Source organism: Molothrus aeneus, chromosome 7 (genome assembly GCF_037042795.1).
Source record: "Molothrus aeneus isolate 106 chromosome 7, BPBGC_Maene_1.0, whole genome shotgun sequence".
Lineage (NCBI taxonomy): Eukaryota > Metazoa > Chordata > Aves > Passeriformes > Icteridae > Molothrus > Molothrus aeneus.
In genome coordinates, this window is record NC_089652.1 from 18229893 (window position 1) to 18249051 (window position 19159).

General features: G+C 38.8%; 1 protein-coding gene across 2 annotated transcripts in view; it reads right to left on the bottom strand.

Moving 5' to 3' along the window:
* The window catches only part of MAP3K20 (mitogen-activated protein kinase kinase kinase 20), a 90261-nt gene that overhangs the window by 58455 nt on the left and 12647 nt on the right, over window positions 1–19159 (bottom strand). For both annotated transcript variants that reach the window (XM_066553219.1, XM_066553220.1), the window contains exon 3: window positions 2012–2099. In XM_066553219.1, the coding sequence (XP_066409316.1) occupies window positions 2012–2099 (88 nt within the window). The remainder of the gene's footprint in view (window positions 1–2011; window positions 2100–19159) is intronic.

Here is a 19159-nt window from a genome sequence, read left to right on the forward strand (position 1 = left end):
CATCTAGAATGATGGGATCCATGACAGCAGCTCACAGGCAGCAGGATGAGCTGGAACACTGACATACATCCTAGGAGGAAAACATTTTTTTAACTCCAGCTGTAGCCCTTCTCAGAGAACTCTTCAACAATCCTACATGAGACATTAGATGCAGTTAATGCTCAGTACATGCCAGTACTTGGCTGAATGCTCTCATCTCCGTCACTCTGAAGAAACATTAATTTCTCAGGATTTCTTCTTATTTGGGATTTTCTCTCTCAAGAAACAAATCTCTAACTAAACACAGGATTGTCTGCAACACTGAAGGCCATCCAGAAAAATCACAAAGTGAAAATCCCTCTAAAAGACATTTGAAGTGTAAGCAACATTTCTTTTATCAGTAACCATTCTCTCATTTGAAAATGGTGTGGGGAAAGGGAGTCTTGCCTCCATTCCAATCCACAGGACTCCAGTCTCCTTAGAAGTTGCACAGAGAATCAACAGTTTGTTAAAAAATCCCCAAACCTCTTTCTTTTTCAACCAGGTGTGATCAGAGTTCCCTATGGAACAAAGCTGTTGAACTACACACTGTAGTCTCTATCTCACAGGCAGTTAAAGAGTCCTCATTCTCAACAGCACAGTGAATTTAGTTGCTGTCTGTCCTGTGACTGGTAAGCACGTCATATGTCCTCCAAACACTGATTTTTGGTGCGATCAAGCTGAGGTCTTCTGATCTAGACATCATCCCAGGTCATGGATTACACCTCACCTTTACTACTCTGCTTGCTGGTTTACACTTATATTAAAAAGGATAGTAAAATTACATTGCTTGATTTATTAGCTTTCTATTAATTTTATTGTTTCCAGAAGGAATTCAAATTCCTGCCTATATGACATCATCAGTGCATTTCTAAGTGGTGCAGACTGTGGTCACCCCATGCACCTCTGGAATGCTGTCTGCCACACCATGACCTCCAGTAGGCTGATACTCCTGGAGTAAGCAAAGCTCCCCACGCCCTGAAACATGCTGCATTTCAGATTACACTGTCACCTGCTGTGATAAGCAGAAGTCTAAGAGGCAGGTAGAAATAACTGAATTTTCACAAGTTCTGACCACCAATCAACAAAAACCTGACCAGCAGTGACTCAAATTGGTGTTAGATTGTGCCACATGCAAAAGACTACTCTTCACACTGAGCTTTGAAAGTTACAGACACGCCAAAACATGCCTCCTAATCCACATTTTCATGAGTTTTATCTCTTCAAACATTTGTTTGAGCAGTTGGGAAATTGCTTTCGGTTTACTTTCTACTCCTATCTTATGTAGTTTGTGCCATACAGAAAAGGGAGAAAATTCTTTATCTGGACCATCTCCCAAGATAAGAGCAGGAAGCTTAAAACGGTGACAGAAAAAAAACAACCACCAACAAAATACCCCGACAATACCACAAAAAGCAACTTCTGCATAATTCTAGGAATATCAAAACAAACAAAACCTAGTTTTCCATGTACAAAGGGAGTTGTCTTACAATGCCTTATTAACCCTTGACTCTATTTCAAACTCTTCCCACTGTGAACCTCACAATGCAAATTCTCCTACTTTTAGTGCAGGCAGAACTCATGGGGCAGCTTTGCTCTGGGCAGACACCCAGCCCACCTTCCTTCCAGAACAGAACCAGCCAGAACTTCATACCATGAAAACCTCTACTTTTGTGACACACATTAGAATGGGAAAGCAATTCTCCAAACAGGGTACAAGAACACAGTGAAAGGTACTGTTAAAGGAGTCCTGTATTTGTGCACTAAGAACACCCTAGGCCTCACCTGCCTCATGCTGCCTCCAGCTATGCTCCCAGCCTGGTTCCCACCTCTAGCACTCCCAATTACATTGAGGCAGGTAGTGCCAAGCACTCTTAACATTTAAAAAAGACCAGAACAATTAGCAAAACACTGCAATTGGGTAACACTGAAGATAACCTTGTAACATTGTAGCTTTACAGAGTCGAGGAAAAGGTCAGACAAAAATCCTTACCTGTAACAATGCCATAATTTGGAGGTTCAATGACAGCTCCATAGAACTGAATGATGTTTTTGTGACTGAGCACACTGAGTATTTCTGCCTGTTGAAAACAAACAAATAAACAAACAAGTTAGACAATTCAGAATGGGTCATTTATCATAATAACTTATTTCATACACCACTGGGTATACACACATACAGCATATAATATACATATATATATATATATATATACATACATATATATATATATATATCTAAGCACACACATATCTAGGAAAGACTGCTCACAAATCCTTGGCATTTGAAAACCTAGTGAGAGTTCGGCAGATGAATGCTTTGTATGTTTGGGGGGGGTGGGAAGGTGGGAAAAATAAATTTGAGGCTATTCTTTCATGGCTAAGGCACTGATGTAGGAAGTTAAGTCTTTGGAAAAATTGAAGATCTTGGAAAACTTTGTTCCAAGAAAGATCTGGGATTTTTGGCAGAGCAGCAGCAGTCCAATCCAGAATTTCTGTTTATGCACAAAGTACCATGGGTTCAGCAAGTCCAGCACTCCAGGCTGTTATAGCATTCCATGCACACATAGCTCCATCCAATGTTTACTGGAAATGTGGAATTTCTAGGCATGCGCTGTGGAGTCTGATTAAATACACAGAGCAAGCATGCTTGAGATTGCCAAATACCCAGCAAAGCAGTTTAAACTGCTCCTCAAAGCAGACTACAGATGTTTGGCAATTCTGGAAAAACGTAAAAAACCTTCAAATTCCACATGAAGAATGCTGCTGGGTTTGAGCAAGAGACTGCAAGACAATGAGACTGTATTCACAGAAATTAACACATATAAGCGCTGTAGCTTTTGAGAAAAAAGGTCAGGTATTTCTGGGAAGGTGTCTCAACAGTTTCATCTCTGCAGTGTATCAAAACAAATATATAACAGATTTTAGACACATGTTTTTATACAAATATAGATATTATGCAAATACAGATATGCACTACTTTATATTTTTCTTCACAGTAATGCTTTAAGATTATGAGATTATGTTAACTCTGTGCCAGGCAAGAGCATCTAACAAAAATAAGATCACAATTAATGCCTCAGAACTTATCAAGAGTATCTGACAGATCCCTTCACAGATCCCTTGACTTGCAGCAGGAGTGTTGCTGTTTGCCCACAGGTGAGTCTTCACACATGTTCTCAGAAAGCTGCCAATTAATTTATTTTGTAGACTTGCAGGTAAGTCAGTCTGCAGTATGATTTGCTGAAAACAGCATACATTTTAAAAGTTAATTTTCTGGTATTGTGAAAAAAGATTACTCACTTGATGGTAATACTGTTTTTCTCGCTGAGCAGGCTAAGCAGCATGAAGAGTTAGTGTAACCCAAGTTAAATTCAAAGCTATGGTTAAGATTTAATTGCATATGTGTAAATATCTGAGCATTAGCTAAAGGTCTTCAAAACTGTGTTGAAGTTACTCAAAAAAGTCCTTAAGCAACAACAACAGCAAAAAAATGAGTCATCTAATGCCTTTATCTGTAATTATGCACATAAGCACATGTATCATGGTACCATCTATAAAACATAGGCCAAACAAATATTGGTTTGCTATAGCTCTAAATTTATTAGAATAATAGTAGCTGATGTACTATGGGTTTCTGCATAAAAACTGCTATAGTCTTCCTGTTTTCAGTTAATCCAAAAGGCCACAAAATAATTTAAATGGCAGATATCTAAGCAAATGTGAAAAGACTGGCCTGCAGGTAAACAGCAACGTTCAAGACTCAGCCAGTCAAGGGATCTGCCAGCAGAAGGAGCTCTGCCCTACAACTGCAGCCCCACCAATCTCCCAAGACAAGGAACTCCTGCAGCAGCAGAAGCAGGAGTTGTACCTCCAACCTCCTTCCCTAGGCTGGAGGATGCAGGTGACCACTGAGTTGTTCAAATCTCCATATCAGAAACTTTTGTATTATCTTTGTATATTCCTTAGGAAATATTCAATTGGGCATTCATTTCTCTAATTCCTACCAGCATTACTGCCAGATTACCAGGAGACCTCACTCTCCTTGACTGCCTAGCTGAATGTTCTGGTATGGGACGGGAATAATACAAACAGTTACAAAAACTATCTAAACCACCTTTTCCTTAACACCTTGGTAGAAGGAATGGAATAAAACCATCTTCTTGTGAAGTACTCAAAACACACCATGTCTTCAAAGCTATGAGCACACCATCTGCTGTGGTGTTTACAACACAAGTACTTCAATAGGTCAGAATTAAATTGATGGGTCTCATATTCAATTTTCTAATAGCATAATATATTTAGGTCCTGGCTATAAAACAAGTACTTGGTGAATCTTTTCAGAGAATGATTAAAAATGCCCTGTGATTAACAAATCCAAGTTCCATAGCTCCCTATCCCACCACAACTATGTGCAGAACCCAGTGACTGTTCTCCATCTCAGACAAGATGCTGCTGAATCCAGTAAAAGTCCATCAGAGTCAGTGGACAACAGGCGGGGCTGCACTGCAGCAAACCCCAGACCAACCAATCACCCAGTGCTACCATGCCAGGGACTGGAATCAAAATATGAGTATCAGGCCAAGAAGATGAGTACTTCACTGCAACAGGCACAGACACGCGGTGCTTTTATCACTTGGAAATGCAATAAAATATTTTTAAGGCTATCTTATTTATGTTATATACACAAAGATCACATTGCAGAACTACAAAAAAAATGTTGTATCGACCACAGCTAATACCATCACCTTCACATTGATGTTCATACTCTAATCTGGGATTTAACAGGTACCAAAGCAAGCTTCCATCTAAGAAATCCAGAGAAGCACCTTCTAATTGCCCACAGATATGACAATGAAGAATTGTGGGGTAAAAAAATTTCTAACTTTTCCTAAGGACCATTATATCACAAAGAAATCCTCTCTAAATACTTTTAATCACTATGCTGTTGTTCGCACTAGCGATTCTAGACTATTCCTTTCATGTTTTGTTCTCGTCTGTTGCTGTGATCAGCTGTGAACTGTATTAGCCAATTTAGACTCTTATTCCTTACAGTGAGAACCACATGCAAGCCAGTCCATATCTTTGAAGCTTTTGTACTATCTTTGACAAGAAGGTGCCGTATTTCAATGAAAATGACTTTCAGATAGCAAATTACAAAGTGGTGGTTAAAGACTGGTATTTCAAAGGTCTCTTAGACACTAACAAGAATATTTAGAATCACCTTTAAGCATCAAAACTGTACTTTAATCCAAAATTCCTAAATTCTTGGAAGAAAATTCTGTCATGCATCTACCTATCTACAAGCTGTTGAAGAAGTCAGCCCTCGCTGGCTTGGGCATGACTCTCTTCCCTCAGTAAAGCTGCTATCTATCTTATGCAAGCTAAATGAGCACCAATTCCTAAATAGTGATGACAAGCAACATGTATTCAACTACTTCATTGCATTAGTTTTTTGTGTGAAAGACAGAATTTTTTTTAAGGTTGGATTGAAGCAGAACTAGTGGAGTTCAGCTGAATGAAAGACATCCAAACACATAAATACAAACTCCCTGGACATAGCATAGAGACACAGACACACAAGGTAACTGCAGCAGAGTTGAATATTATGCTTAGTACCATGATAAACTTAGTAACAGCCTATTACTGACCATCAAATTATGCTAAAATTGTTCATACTGCACTTACATCACAGGTATGGATGAAATTATGTCCCTCTCTTGAGTCCTGCTGAAGGGATTACAGACTACACACCATTTCTTGAAGGCAAAGGGATTCAGATTTCTAAACAAACCTAATCCACTGCTTACATAATTCAAATACCACAAAATTCAAGGTCAGAACAAATTACATTGAAAACTTTTTCATTTAATTCTCACTTACTGGCTTACTGTAAATCAAGCCAATTCATAAAACAATCACAATGTAGGAGTTTGTAATTCAGGTAATCCCTAAGTGTACAAACAGTGTAATTGTGTCCTCTGAACCATGGTATGGATCACAGTGTTTAACAGGTAATTTGGTTTTATGCCTGTTTAATCTCTACTTACTGACATATGTGAAAATGGCAGTTACATCATCTAAGACTGACATTACCCTAGAGCTGCTTGTAGACCCACTAGTACTGCTCTTAACCTTGTAGTACAAACAACCATGCCTGAATAACCATATCTTCAGGTGCTTCAGCAGGTAAAAACAAGGTCCTCCTCCAGGTCTTGTCTGTGTTCAGCAATAGCTGCACAGAAATCACAAACACAAATTCTAACCACAGCCAGCAGCAGATGAGGGGACAAAGCAAGCTGCCTGGACAGCATGGTCTCGTTATGAGACCCACAAGCCTGAGCTCACCAGGATGACCCAAGCCCTCACTTGTTTTTGCTCTGCCTTGAACCAGTGCAGCAAAGACAGCAAGTGCAGTTCAGCTCTGACGAGGTCTTCAAGGTCGGTGCTGACTGCAGATGTGGGCAGTGGCCACCTGATGCTGAGCTGGCATTACTTGGGAATCAGACAAGGCCCCATCGTCAGATCTTTAATTGCAGCCGCAAAGACAGCAAGGATGTGGATGGAGGCACTTTGCAACAGCTGTGTTGGTGCTTGCCAGCTACTCAGAGCAGCTGCAGCTGCTCTTGTTAGAGCTCCCTATCCCAAGGCAGTTAAAGTTAGCAAAGACCAAACAACTCAGCATATTTTAGTTACTCAGGTTCTCCTTGGAAATATATTAGAAATTTGTTACGCTCACACTTGTAAGTGAAGAGAAGTGATCAAGGGTTTGGGCAGTCTGCTCCAGCAGCACAGCTGGAACTGTAAAAGGACATCTGTTCACAGAGTTCTTCAGTATCAAAAGGCTTTTTTTGCATGGGTCCAGACAAACTGAGCCCAAAGCAACTCAACCACCACTTCTTCCAGGTGCCTTTGGAGCAGCTGACTGGAAAGTAAAGTATCTTTCCACCCTGGTCTGAGCACACTGTTTTAGGATTAACACAGGAAATAGCTGCAGCCCCTTATGAGACCATTGTGTCACCTGTTAGTAAATCAGGGAACCACACAGCAAGTGGCACCTTCACTCCATGCAAAATTACAGAGTTGTACATGGTTAGCGATTTAATCTCATTAACACAACTTCCTTAACTGCCTTAAAATATATATTATTACACTGTGCAAAAGTTTGGCTATTTAATTTTCCAGAGAACTGTTTGCCATGTTCATTAAGGAGATATTTAGACACACTTAAGGCAGCTTTGGAAAGATTTTTTTTTCCTAAGTCTTGTACCATTTTAAAGGCTTTGACCTTTGTCATGTTCTTGGGAGAGCTGCAACTTAGCTACTCTCAAGGAATTTTACAGTCTAATGCAAGGGCAGCTGGAAGAGGCCAGCTGATGCTTCAGTAAAATAATTTCTATTAGTGAAAACCACATACAAAAAAGATACAGAATGCTAACACATATAAATCCCACACCTTTATTTCTAGACTCCTGCTCAGAAATATATCCAGTCTATGTTCATTTCCAGTGTCTCATTAATCCCTTCCTCTGAATTCACTGATGTCTAATAAAGGATGACACCTCTATATCATCAGTTTCTCTAGGTGAACAAGCCCAAAATATCATTTTACAGATGAAATAAAAACACAGTCAGCATCTGTCATAACTAACAAATTATCTTCTCAATATGCAATAAAGGGATACTTAGAGAATTTCAGAAACATAAAATTATTACCAAGAATTATATAGCAATGGTGTTAAGTAATTATTACAGTTTTGAACATAGAAAAGAAAATTATGCAGCTACAAAATAGAAATTTAGGACTTTGCCTATTGATTCGTCTGTTGTCATAAAGTTTTCTACAGAAAAAAAATATAAACAAGAATTTTGTGTTTTGGGGGCCCAAATAACAGGCAAAGGATACTGATTGTCCAGTTCAGAGAATTTTTGTAAAACCTATTTAACAGTCTTTAATACTAACAATGCGAGAGGAAAATCACATAGACATGGCAAAGCCAAAGAATCCTCAATGAGATTTTTTACCTGCAAATAAGCAGTTACCAAGTGCTTCAATGGGCACATTCCCAGCACACATGTGCTACCACCTCTTCCCACAGGCAATCATAGTTTTAAAACTATGGTTGGCATGGCACTTAAAACTGTATGAGCTTGGGCTTCTTTTCTAGTATTCATTTAGATGATAACTTATCCCAAAAAAAAGTTGGTTTCTACAGGCCATTTACATGTTAAAACTGTCAGCATTTACGCCTTACAACACAGCCTCTATACTCAGGCTCTATTAGAAAACAGTATCCTGTTTCTTAAACCACAGAGAAAAGAGTTAAATTACATTCTCAGATTGATGTCACCAGCATTTCTGTAAATAACAGAATTAAATTCTCATAAGTACATCTACAATGATGTACAAAATTTGTACATCATTGAAAGATTTGCAAATCTTTCAAAGCATCAAATCTGCATCCAAAATTATGTCCTACATTGTTAAAAATCCCAGAGACTAAAAGTGGAAAGGCACAGGAAACTAATAAATTCCTATTACTCTGCAATCATTTTACCATAATTTTAAATCCACTGGTGTACATCACCAAAAAAATCTCACTTTTGGAGATAACTGTGATAGAAACACACGCTTTAAATACCTTGTTTTGATTCTAAGGTTACAATCTTAAAGAAAGAAAAAAGCACATTACTAAGAGAGCTCATTTCCGTTAAACTATCATATATAGTACCACAGTATACCAATCATATCATATACCAATATAGCACAGATAAAGAATATGGACATAAACTTATTTTACTCTGTTCTAGACTCATCCCATCTTATGAAATTTACTTAAAAAATGAATTTACATCATGTAATACCATAGGATTTGTCAGTAGTGAAATGTATTGGATATTGACCATTTGAAAAGAAAACTGAGTTTTATACTCTAGTATATTTCTTTATAGCAACCTTGGCACAGAAATCGGTATGTTATGGATAATTTGAAGGCTAGAAGATTAAAAGTACTAGCTAGGAAATTCAGAATGTGTCTGTCAAAACACTGCAATGGCTTGCTCAGCCCATGAAAAGCAGCTGGTCCCTCTAAAAATCATAGGGGCTTTGTCCTTGTGATGTGGCAGCAGACCCTCTGCCTTGTGCAGTAAGAGGGAATGAGATCAAGCTAACTGGCTCAATCCTTCCTCTGACCTCCATCAGTGCAATGACCACGTGGAGCCCATGCAGCACTAACTAAGACATTGCAGGATCATGGTGTTTCCCTCATGAGGAGGGTTAAAAATGTGCTGTGAGACAAGAGGCTGCTAACAGATTGACAGAACTAAGCAGAGGCACTTTCTGCAGAAAATCCTTAGAGAATGGTTAGTAAGCTTGAAAAAATTCTATGTTACATTTGCATTGCCATTTACAAAAAAATCCAAATAAACAAAATACATAAACAAAGTTTATGGAAAAATAGCTTATTTTTCAAACAGATTTCAAGTAGAAATACACCCAAAGGATTGTTACATTTGGCAGCATACAACATGAGATTGTATGAGCATTTAATAAAAGGTATCTGATAAAGGCAGATCTGTCAAGAACAAGTTTAGTTTGGATTTCACTACTGTTATTCATATAAAGCAAAACCATTCAAAACAAGCATGAACTATGCATTTGTACTGGTGTAAGAGTTTAGAAACGAGCAATATCTGCAATATTTGTTATTTTTAATTCAGGCAGATTTGGAGTACTGAGCTGCCTCCAGCTGCAAAGCAACACCAGCAACTGAGTAGAAACAATAGATGAGTGGACTAAACAGCAGGGCTGAAATACCTGAGCTCCCATAGAGCTCTTTATTTTCAGCAATCATAATTTCTCTTTTCAATGTTGGGAAATTTTCCAAGTTACTGACAATCACTTTGAAGACAAACTGGCTTTGACTGTGGAGAACAGTAACAAAATCCTCAACATTCCTAAAATACAACAGAATAACAAAACTTGAAACTTTGACTCCTGGCGTACTCTCCAGGTGAGAAGATATCATGGCAAAACAGGGATAATTCCAGACCCAAGAAAGGGAAAAATATCCAAGGAAATTATTTCTGAGATCAAAGTCACTGTAGGTTTCATGAGCTCCTTGTTGGAAAGGCATTTTGGTATGAAAGTGATGAGCAAAACTAATCCACCCTCAAAGAGTCATGGCCATACATTTGTAACTAGAGTAGTGATTTTCCTGAGCTCTGCAGGGTATTTGTAAGGAATCTTGATAAGACAACCTAGAACAAGTCAAATCTCATTGTACAGTGGCTTTTGCTAAACAATTAGCATAGACTGCAACAGAGACAGCAACAGCTGTACTTTTGCATCCTGATCCACTCCTCTAAAGCAGCTATGATCTTTACAATGAAGTATTTTTTCATCTTAACCATGAAAACTAATTTAACCATAGGAAAAAAACCCCAGCATGTTCTTGATGAACACTCACTTAAAGCCTGTCTTAGAATGGATAAATCAAGCCTACTATAGATAATGACAGGGACAACACTTGTTGGGAATCCCTCTTATTGGAACTCTAGTAAATGTTATAATTCCTGAAAATGTAACTCACCCAGGCAGTTTGAGCTCACCCTTATGAAAAAATAACCACTTCATAAGATGTTATATGTTAACAGCACACCACAAGGTTTTGTTTTCCACATGGGCTGCTACAGCTCTGCACAAGGCTCTCCCCAGCTGTTGCTCAAAACTGAGCTGCCCCTGCAGAAAAGGTATGAATAGTTCCCTACCTGGACTCCACCTAACTTAAAAAAGCTTTCAAAATAGAAATTACAGCTGTGACGAGCAGCCATAAAAAGAAAGCAAAGTAGTTGCCAACTACAGATGTTGGTACTCTGCTGAAGTGAATGAGAGTAATTTTTCTGTGACTTTTACTGATCCCAAAGCACAACCGCACAAATCTGAGATGTTCAGGACAATTAGCTGCCACCATTATCTGAATGACACACATCATGGTTTTATGTGAAACTGTCCAAAAGATCCAGCATGAATCATGGTGAATTCTACCTGCTTTTCAGAAAAGTCACTCTTCTTCGTCAAAGACTGAAAATTGTATTTTACTTAGAAACTTGGTTCAAATGCTACTTCTATTGGGTAGCAATGGTAAAAAAAAAAACCACCACCACCACCACCACCAACAACAAAACTAGACAAAACTCATCAAATTTTAAGCTTTCATCTTCATGAAACATGGACTCAGTGTTTATTTTTTCTTGGGATTCTTCATGCTGCTTTTATGGTAGCTCAATCTTTTTTTCCATTAGAACTAAAAAATTTCAAGTAAAACAATGGCTAAGATAAAAACCTTGGAGAAAACCCAGCAATATTTTTAAAATGTTTTTAGTGTCATACATCAACATTTATTAGTATTACTCTACTACATATTTCTGACATGTAACTTCAGCTTTTCCCTTACTCTTCTGTGATGAATTTCTTGTACACAGAACTCCCTATCTTATCTGTCTTTATAGCTCTCGGCTTACACAGATATGGCAGCAACAACCATTTCATTTCTAATCCTTGCTATACAGGAATACAAATAGGCAGCCTCAAAATACATTTTTAGGAAGTTAATAACTTGAATACCAGTATCTCTGAACTCTGCAGAAAGTGGAAATCCAGAAGAATCTATCTAGAAGAGTGAGACTGCAGCCTGACCTACAAAGGCAGTTGCTTTGAGTCCTGCAGACCTACAAGGAGCAGAGAACTCACAGGGGTCTTGAACCACTACAGGATGTCAAATTAAGTCAAAAGTCTCTTTTCGCATTGCTCTTCTCCATTGAAACAACAATATCTCTAGTCAGTTCCTTCCCCAAATTAGGGAAGAACATCCAGAGGTACTGTAACCACCACCCACGTCTGTACTAATACGAGAGGAACATCACACATACTTAATGGGGAATGAATAACATTTAGAAGGCCAGTTACAAAATGAAGATCATCTACTCTGTGGTTACAAAACCACTGACCTGCACTAATTCCTCCATCACCTTGCACTGTGCTTGCCGAGGACCTGCCATAAATGAAGCAAAGAGGAAGCAGAACTGTATATATATGGGACCACAGGAACTTTCAGGACCAGGGTCACATGCAGAGTCCAAGAAAACCTTTCTCCTGGGCTGTACCTAAAGAGCTGAAAAGAAGGCATTATGCTGCAGCTAATGACAATTCCAATCTGAATCTGAGTGCAGCAGAGAGAATTTGCATCTCTTCCTATTCCAGCAATGCCTGTAGTCTTTGCATAACTACTGATTTATGCTCCAAGCAGGACAAGGATTAGATTAGCAAAGTTCAGTACAATGAACTGAACTCACAAGCTGGACCCAGGGCCCAGAACTCCGTGATGTTTTGGTGGCACAAAGTACATTCAAATCTGCAATAGGTCCTTTGGTGTGGAAGAACAACAGCATCACATATACCACAGCTTCCCATTTTCCAGTGCCAGACATACCCAAACCCTTGCCTAAGAAACTGACTCTTACCAAGAATCAGACACAAGCACGTGATTTTCCATGCCACTTTCAGGTCAAGCAAGGCTGGAATGACTTTAAGAGTTCTTCTTCAACCAAGGAAACCATCCTCTGGTAGTTTTGCTGCCTGAGACACAAGTCTCTAGAAGACACAACAAGAACACTTTCCCACTCTGTCACAGCTATATGGCTATGCAACATTTCCCTTCCCTTTCTAGATGTGCTGTTACTGTGCTGAGCATTTTGTTTGCAACACCACTGGCCTCCTGAGGGTATTTACTTCTAGGAGACTACCTGAATTCCCTTATTCCAGGTAAAGTCCTTCCTTCTGCCTGGGAAGAGAGGGAGAAAAACAAAACAGTATTGGCAGGAGAAAAAGGACCTAGAGAAACATTCCTCTTCTCTTCAAGAAGAGTTAGGAGTATCTCGTGACTGGCAGTGTTATTATAAAAGAGGATTTGGCCAATTCCATACATGCAGAAGGCTGCCATAATCCTCCTGCCTTTTTTCCTTCTTGAGTTTGGATTGTTGCACTTTGAAGAGTTTTTAGATCTCTCCTCAAGGTCGATTTTATCAATTATCTCTGTCTATCCAAATCTGGATATAATTACTGTAGTTAGCTCAGAGGGGAGAATGAGACCATTTTGAGGTCACTATTGTGCAGAGCAAGTGTGATGGTCTTGTATATTACTGTAAACCTTGCAAATATTATTTTTAAATATTTAAACCATTAATTAGTCCATATTGTATCCTCAGGGACAGTGCAAGAGATCTTAAGCCTTTAGAAGTGTCCTGCATCTTTTCATGTGTCCTCACTGTTTAGTTTAGACTAACATCCCTTTATTATTGTGTATGTACAAAAAGAAACCACAAGGTGTAATAGTCTTTTGAAAATATTGCTTTTTTGTTCAAAGTCCCAACTGAATTCAGAATTTTGATGGATTGAAGTAAATGGTGGTGCTAGAACAATACTAAAGGTTTAGAATTCAGATTGCAATTCTTCCAAATGTATATTTTAAGATACACAGTTTCTTTAAAATGTGAAGAAGCAAAATTCCTCATAAAAGCTGTGTACACGGAGGGGTTTTCACAACAATGAACAGCCTAATCAGGGTGAAGAATCCTCAACTGAAAGCTCACAAAGAAATCCCTCTATCCTTTCTCCATTTTTTCAATTCTACTTTTCTCGATAGGGGTGTCTCACCAGAGAACCTGAAGAGTGAAAGATTTAAGTATAGGACTGAAATCCATCAAACCCAGGCTTGTGGTCCAAACCCAAGCAGCTGTCAAACCCAGAGATAGGAATGTATGCTCACTTCTGCCTAATAAAATTTGAATCAAACACTTTGCATCTGATTCTCCATGTGAGCTTTTATGCAAACTTCTAAAGTGCAAGGAATCCTGGGGTGGAAGAGCTATTCTGAGAGCTTTCACATAGTTCATGTAATTAGGGAAACCACTTCCTTTGATTGTAAGTGTTCAAAACAGCTGAATTTCTCCTTTCAAAGGACTCTGTGATTTGGGTCATCTCTTTTACTTGCTCTTTTATGTTTCTCAAGATGAGAGGTGAGACTGTAAAGCACATTATTTAGAAAAAAAAAAGATTCCACTTTTTGTTTTAGGGATTGAACTCTGACTATTCAAACGCTTGTCATTTGGAAATCTATCTTTCTTTCCCTCCCCCTGTTTCCTTCCTTTTCTGATAAGCTCTTCAGTGGCTCAAGCGAGCATAGCCCAAAACGCCAATTTAAACCTAAGGGAAAGCTGAAATATGGTACATAAAGGAAAAGGGACTCTCATTTTCCTTTGTGTGGCTGTGCTTGAATATGTAATTATAGAGGAGCTCTAGCTGCAGGATCTCAGTCCCCATGTCACATTTACTTTTTAAATGGTTCTAAACATTGACCAAGCAAAAAGGCAGAAATACAGATTTTTAAAAGGCAAACAAAGCAGCTGCCCTGGTCTTTGAAGTGGGCTTGCAGGTTCTTCGTTTCTCAAAAAGGGAGCTCGGGTCACAGTTTCAAGGCAATGACCATATCACCAGAGCTGACAGCTGATGCCAATGTTGCTACAGAATCAAGTGTCACTCGCCCTGAATTTCTTGAGTCAGGCACCCTGTTAGTGCTGTTACTTCACATTCATCTCACTAACAGCTGTAACAGGCAGTGAATATCCTGCTTCTCACAGTGTAGCGCAGAATCACACGAGTGAAAAGGCAGGAGATTTCTTACTGCAGGTTTCAAATACATCAAGTAAAAACAGAACGCTTGTTGATCCTAGGAGGACTGAACTTTATCCCCAGTCAGTGAAAAATTGCAGGACTCCTTCCAGAATTATAGCACTTACAGGGAATTGGTCTGCAATGGGAACACAGTAAACCACTCAGAGCACAGTGCCAGAAACCACATTACTGCCAACTTCTGCACTTCTGCACAGGACAGATGAGACACTGGCTTGGAGAGATGACTTTACAATAAAGACTTTGGTACAAAGACAAAAACAACTGAGAACTCAGAGTTAAGAGCAGAACTCCAAAATGTGTGGTCATTTTGAGTGGGATCCTGCATTTGCCTTTAGGGCTCTCACAAACTCTTACAGGGGTAACAGCAAGGCAACATCCAAAAGGAAGAGGAATTCAACATCTCCAAATTGTAGCCATCTGTTGCTCCATACTTATACTACACACAGCACCCTCAGCATACAGAGACATATCACAGGGAAGTAAAAAGCCTTTTCCTTGGTTTAGGAGATTAAAAGTATACAGTTCACAAAGATGGAAACCCACCAATCACTACATATAAGCCTTCATGTTTCAAAGGTTTGCCTCAAATGCATCTAACATTACTAAAATTAGAGTTGTTACAAAATTAGACAAGAAGTGATTTCTGCACCTTTCCCCCCCTCTAAGTTCACATAGGTATGCATGACACTTTCTCAGCTGTACAATCCTTCCAAGAGGAAAAGATAACCTCTCAGCAAATGTCACTCATCTGCTCAAAGGTGCAACAACTAGTTGATTTTAGCAAGTTCCCAGAACAATCTACTCATCTCTCCTATGCTCCCTCTGCCAGATAACAATTTGCAGAGTGCCTCAGCTTTCACTAAAAGGCTGCCACCCGCCCAGCCTGCATGCCTGTCTTTTGGTTATCCCACCTTCCAAGAGCAACTTGGTACAAGCAACTGCATCTCATCTTCTGGTGTCTACCAAGAACTTCCTCACTTCTCCTACAACAGCTCAAGGGATTTTACCACCCATGCTTATTTTTGATGTGGCTACTGGTAAATCAGGCGCCCAATACACAAAATCCACAGCTATTTGGTCAGTCATGTATATCATAACACAATTTTTTTTCTCCCTCATCTCCACCATTTAGCCACTAGGCACCTCAATTTTCAGGAGTTTTGGAGTAAAAAAAATAAGCAACCAGAGGCAGAAGATAAGTGGGTAAGTGTGTGGCACTGTTCCCCTTGAATGACATCCAAGTGCCAGGCCCTATTTTGCCAAGGAGGTAGACCCACAGGGGGCCCCTCTTGTGTGCAAGACACCCAGTTTCCCTGTGGAGCTGTCTTTCCTAAATAGAAATTATGCAGAATGCAGATTCTCTAAACATTAGTCTAATAAACAAACATGTATTTGCAACTAGGATTCTTCCCCAGTGGCTGGATTGCAACAGATGAAACATTTAAAAATATAAACAGGGCAGTCTGGAGGCAGTTGGGTCAGAAGCACAGCTCTGTGTTTGCCCTTGCTGGCCTCATCTCCCTGGTGTGTGAGTACAATTAACTGAGTATAAGAGAAAGCGTTAATGTTGAAGCTGTCTCTGGGCTCCTCTGCAGCCTCCAGATAACATTAACACATCTGAATGTTTCCCTGTGACTGTTTTTACTGTCCTCTTAAAAAGGAAACTTTCTCTATCAGCACCTTAGTGAGTGGAAGTAGGTAAATATGAAATAACTTTTACAGTCTTAGTTGTTTAATTACAATTAAAAAGACTGATTTTGATGCTTGCATCCAAGTTAAGATATATTTTCCCTTTTCTTCAACTCTGTTTTCAGAGAAATCTTGTTCTCCAGACCCTTACACAACTCACATGCAGCCAGTTTAAAATTAATGACTAAAAAACAACAACAACAAAAAAAAGGGAAGTAAAGTAGGGCCTATCTAGTTCTATAGAGCATTTTATTGCCCTCTTAAAAGCACAAAACATGTTGTTCCAAATTCCATTGCCACCATGAGTGAGCCGGGTTGTTTGGGGACCCAGCCAGAGACTGCAGCCCCCATGCTCAGCTTTGAATACTCCTGTGGAAAACGGCCTCCAGGAGATGAATGGTCCCAGACTCAGATCACATCAACCCCAGCACAGGTCTCTGACTTCATCTGAACCATCACACAGGCCTGCAACAACTTAGAAATCGTGTCAGATTGAAACAGTACTTCCACTCACCTCAAGAGTTACTCTGGGGTCATCAGAAACAATTTGTCACTCTGTATGCTGCAAGTCAGTGCAAGCTATTTAATCAGCATCCCCAGGAATTGCAACACCAACGGATTTCCATGTGGGTCACAGACATGTAAATTGTCAGCTGTCCCCTCAAAGCACATAAAACTCAAACATGCAATTGCTTATCATCTCTCAAATTACCACTCACCTGTCATTGTGATTTTCTACTTGTAACACTGTTTTAAGAAAACCATATAGTTAAATAAATGTCTACGTAAGACTAACTTGAACCGATCCTCAATTGCTTGAGCCTGCAACAGCCTAAAACAGCACTTAGAGAAAAAAGGATTTCTTCTGTATCCATGAGATTTCCACAGCAAAGCTTCAGGACAGCTTAAATATCCAAAAATACCATTTTGGAGTTAATCACTTCAACAGAAGCTCAGGGTCAAGAAATGTCGTGGGAGGGGAAACAAAAGAGCTGCCATTTGATGTCAAGAGTTGCTGGCATAAAAAAATAAGCAACATAACCTCTCTTCCAAATTATAAGTATCAACTGAGTGCATGCAAAAAGCAGACTGAAACAGAAGAAACATATCTAGAGAAAAATTAAAAATAAAAATTTTAAAAAAGGCAAAAAACCCACACAGAAAACCCCCAAAATAAAGAAACATGCAAACAAACAAAATAAATCACCCTAGGAAAAATGCCCTTAATTGCAACTAACTATCTACTGGAAATGTGAACAGCCCACTGTCAAACAAAAACTTGCAATTGACAGAATAATTTTTATGACAATATGGAATGGAATTAAACTATTTACAAAAGTAAAGAATATTTAATAATATTCTAATGTTGTGGACATATCCTGCATGTTGTGGACAGCAAAGAGGATAAGATAGAGTGTTTTCTAAACAATCAGACATTTTCTCTCTATTCTAAACAACATTTATTCATAATTTATAGGAAACCAGCATAAAAACTTGTTCACTTGCAGATGTTGCACCTTCTGAAAAAAACAATCCCAAAACAAACAAACCACTGAAATTGAAGACCAATTGGAGATAACTGAGATAAAAGGGTCTAAGAGATATCCTAGAGATATTCCTAACCTAGGGTCAGGCACACAGTAATTTCCTGTGACTCAACCAAGCTAAGGAAGCTGTACCTATATTCCTAATCAGCAGCACATGCAAGGTAATTCAAAAGACAAGCAAAAGGAAGCAACAGACATACGTGGTGCATCTTAGCTTAACAATTTATCTGTTAATCAAATTTGTTTATGTAGCAACTGTTCAACACTGGCCACCAGTCAAGAGGACATGTGCACTTGCCCCTTTACAATTTTAGTACAAAATCTAGTGGTCTGCACCACTGACAGTTATTATGTCTCAACTGATTCAAAATAACTTTTGAAGCCACATACTGCCAGTGTGGACCCTGACAAACCAGTTTCACTGAAGCTGATGTCCAAAGTTGGCTTGATTTAAAAAACCGTATATATACAAGCCAATCTCAAATTAAGTTAGTCAAAAAAACCCACTAAACCACACAACTTGTTCTACAAATACTTACTATTTATATGAGGCAACTCTCAAGTTATTACTCATTTAATGAAAAACTTGGTATAAAAATGTTTAAATACATGAGTAAAAAAATCCACTACAATAAAATGTAGCAAAATACAGACAAATTCTTTTCTATGTCTGATTCCTGTGTTTCCGAAATTGTTTTAGGACAGAGAGACACAGGAATGAAGTTTCTTAAAACAGACAAAATGAAACTAAAGCCTGCTTTTGGCAAGAATAATTGTATTCTGGTATCTTTCATTATACTGGTGTCTCCCAAATGTGGGGTTTGGACAATATTTTGGTTGCAACACATATGCCATGACACAACACAGTCATATCCAAAGCATCCACTAACAAAACCTCATGTAGTGACTTTCTTGATTCCTGGAAAAATAACATTCATTTAGAAAATAAAGTCCTCCAGAAAATTACCCCTTGAATGAAAGCCAAGAATAGGCAAATAAAGAATCAGTCAGATTCATTGCAGAAGTCTGTCCTATCCAAAATGATTTATTCTGCAAGATACAGAATACAGAACAGCTGGAGCATCTGAAGCAATTTTGACAACTTCCAGTCTATAAAGGGTGCTAAGTATCCTCTTGATACCTTTTGAGAATA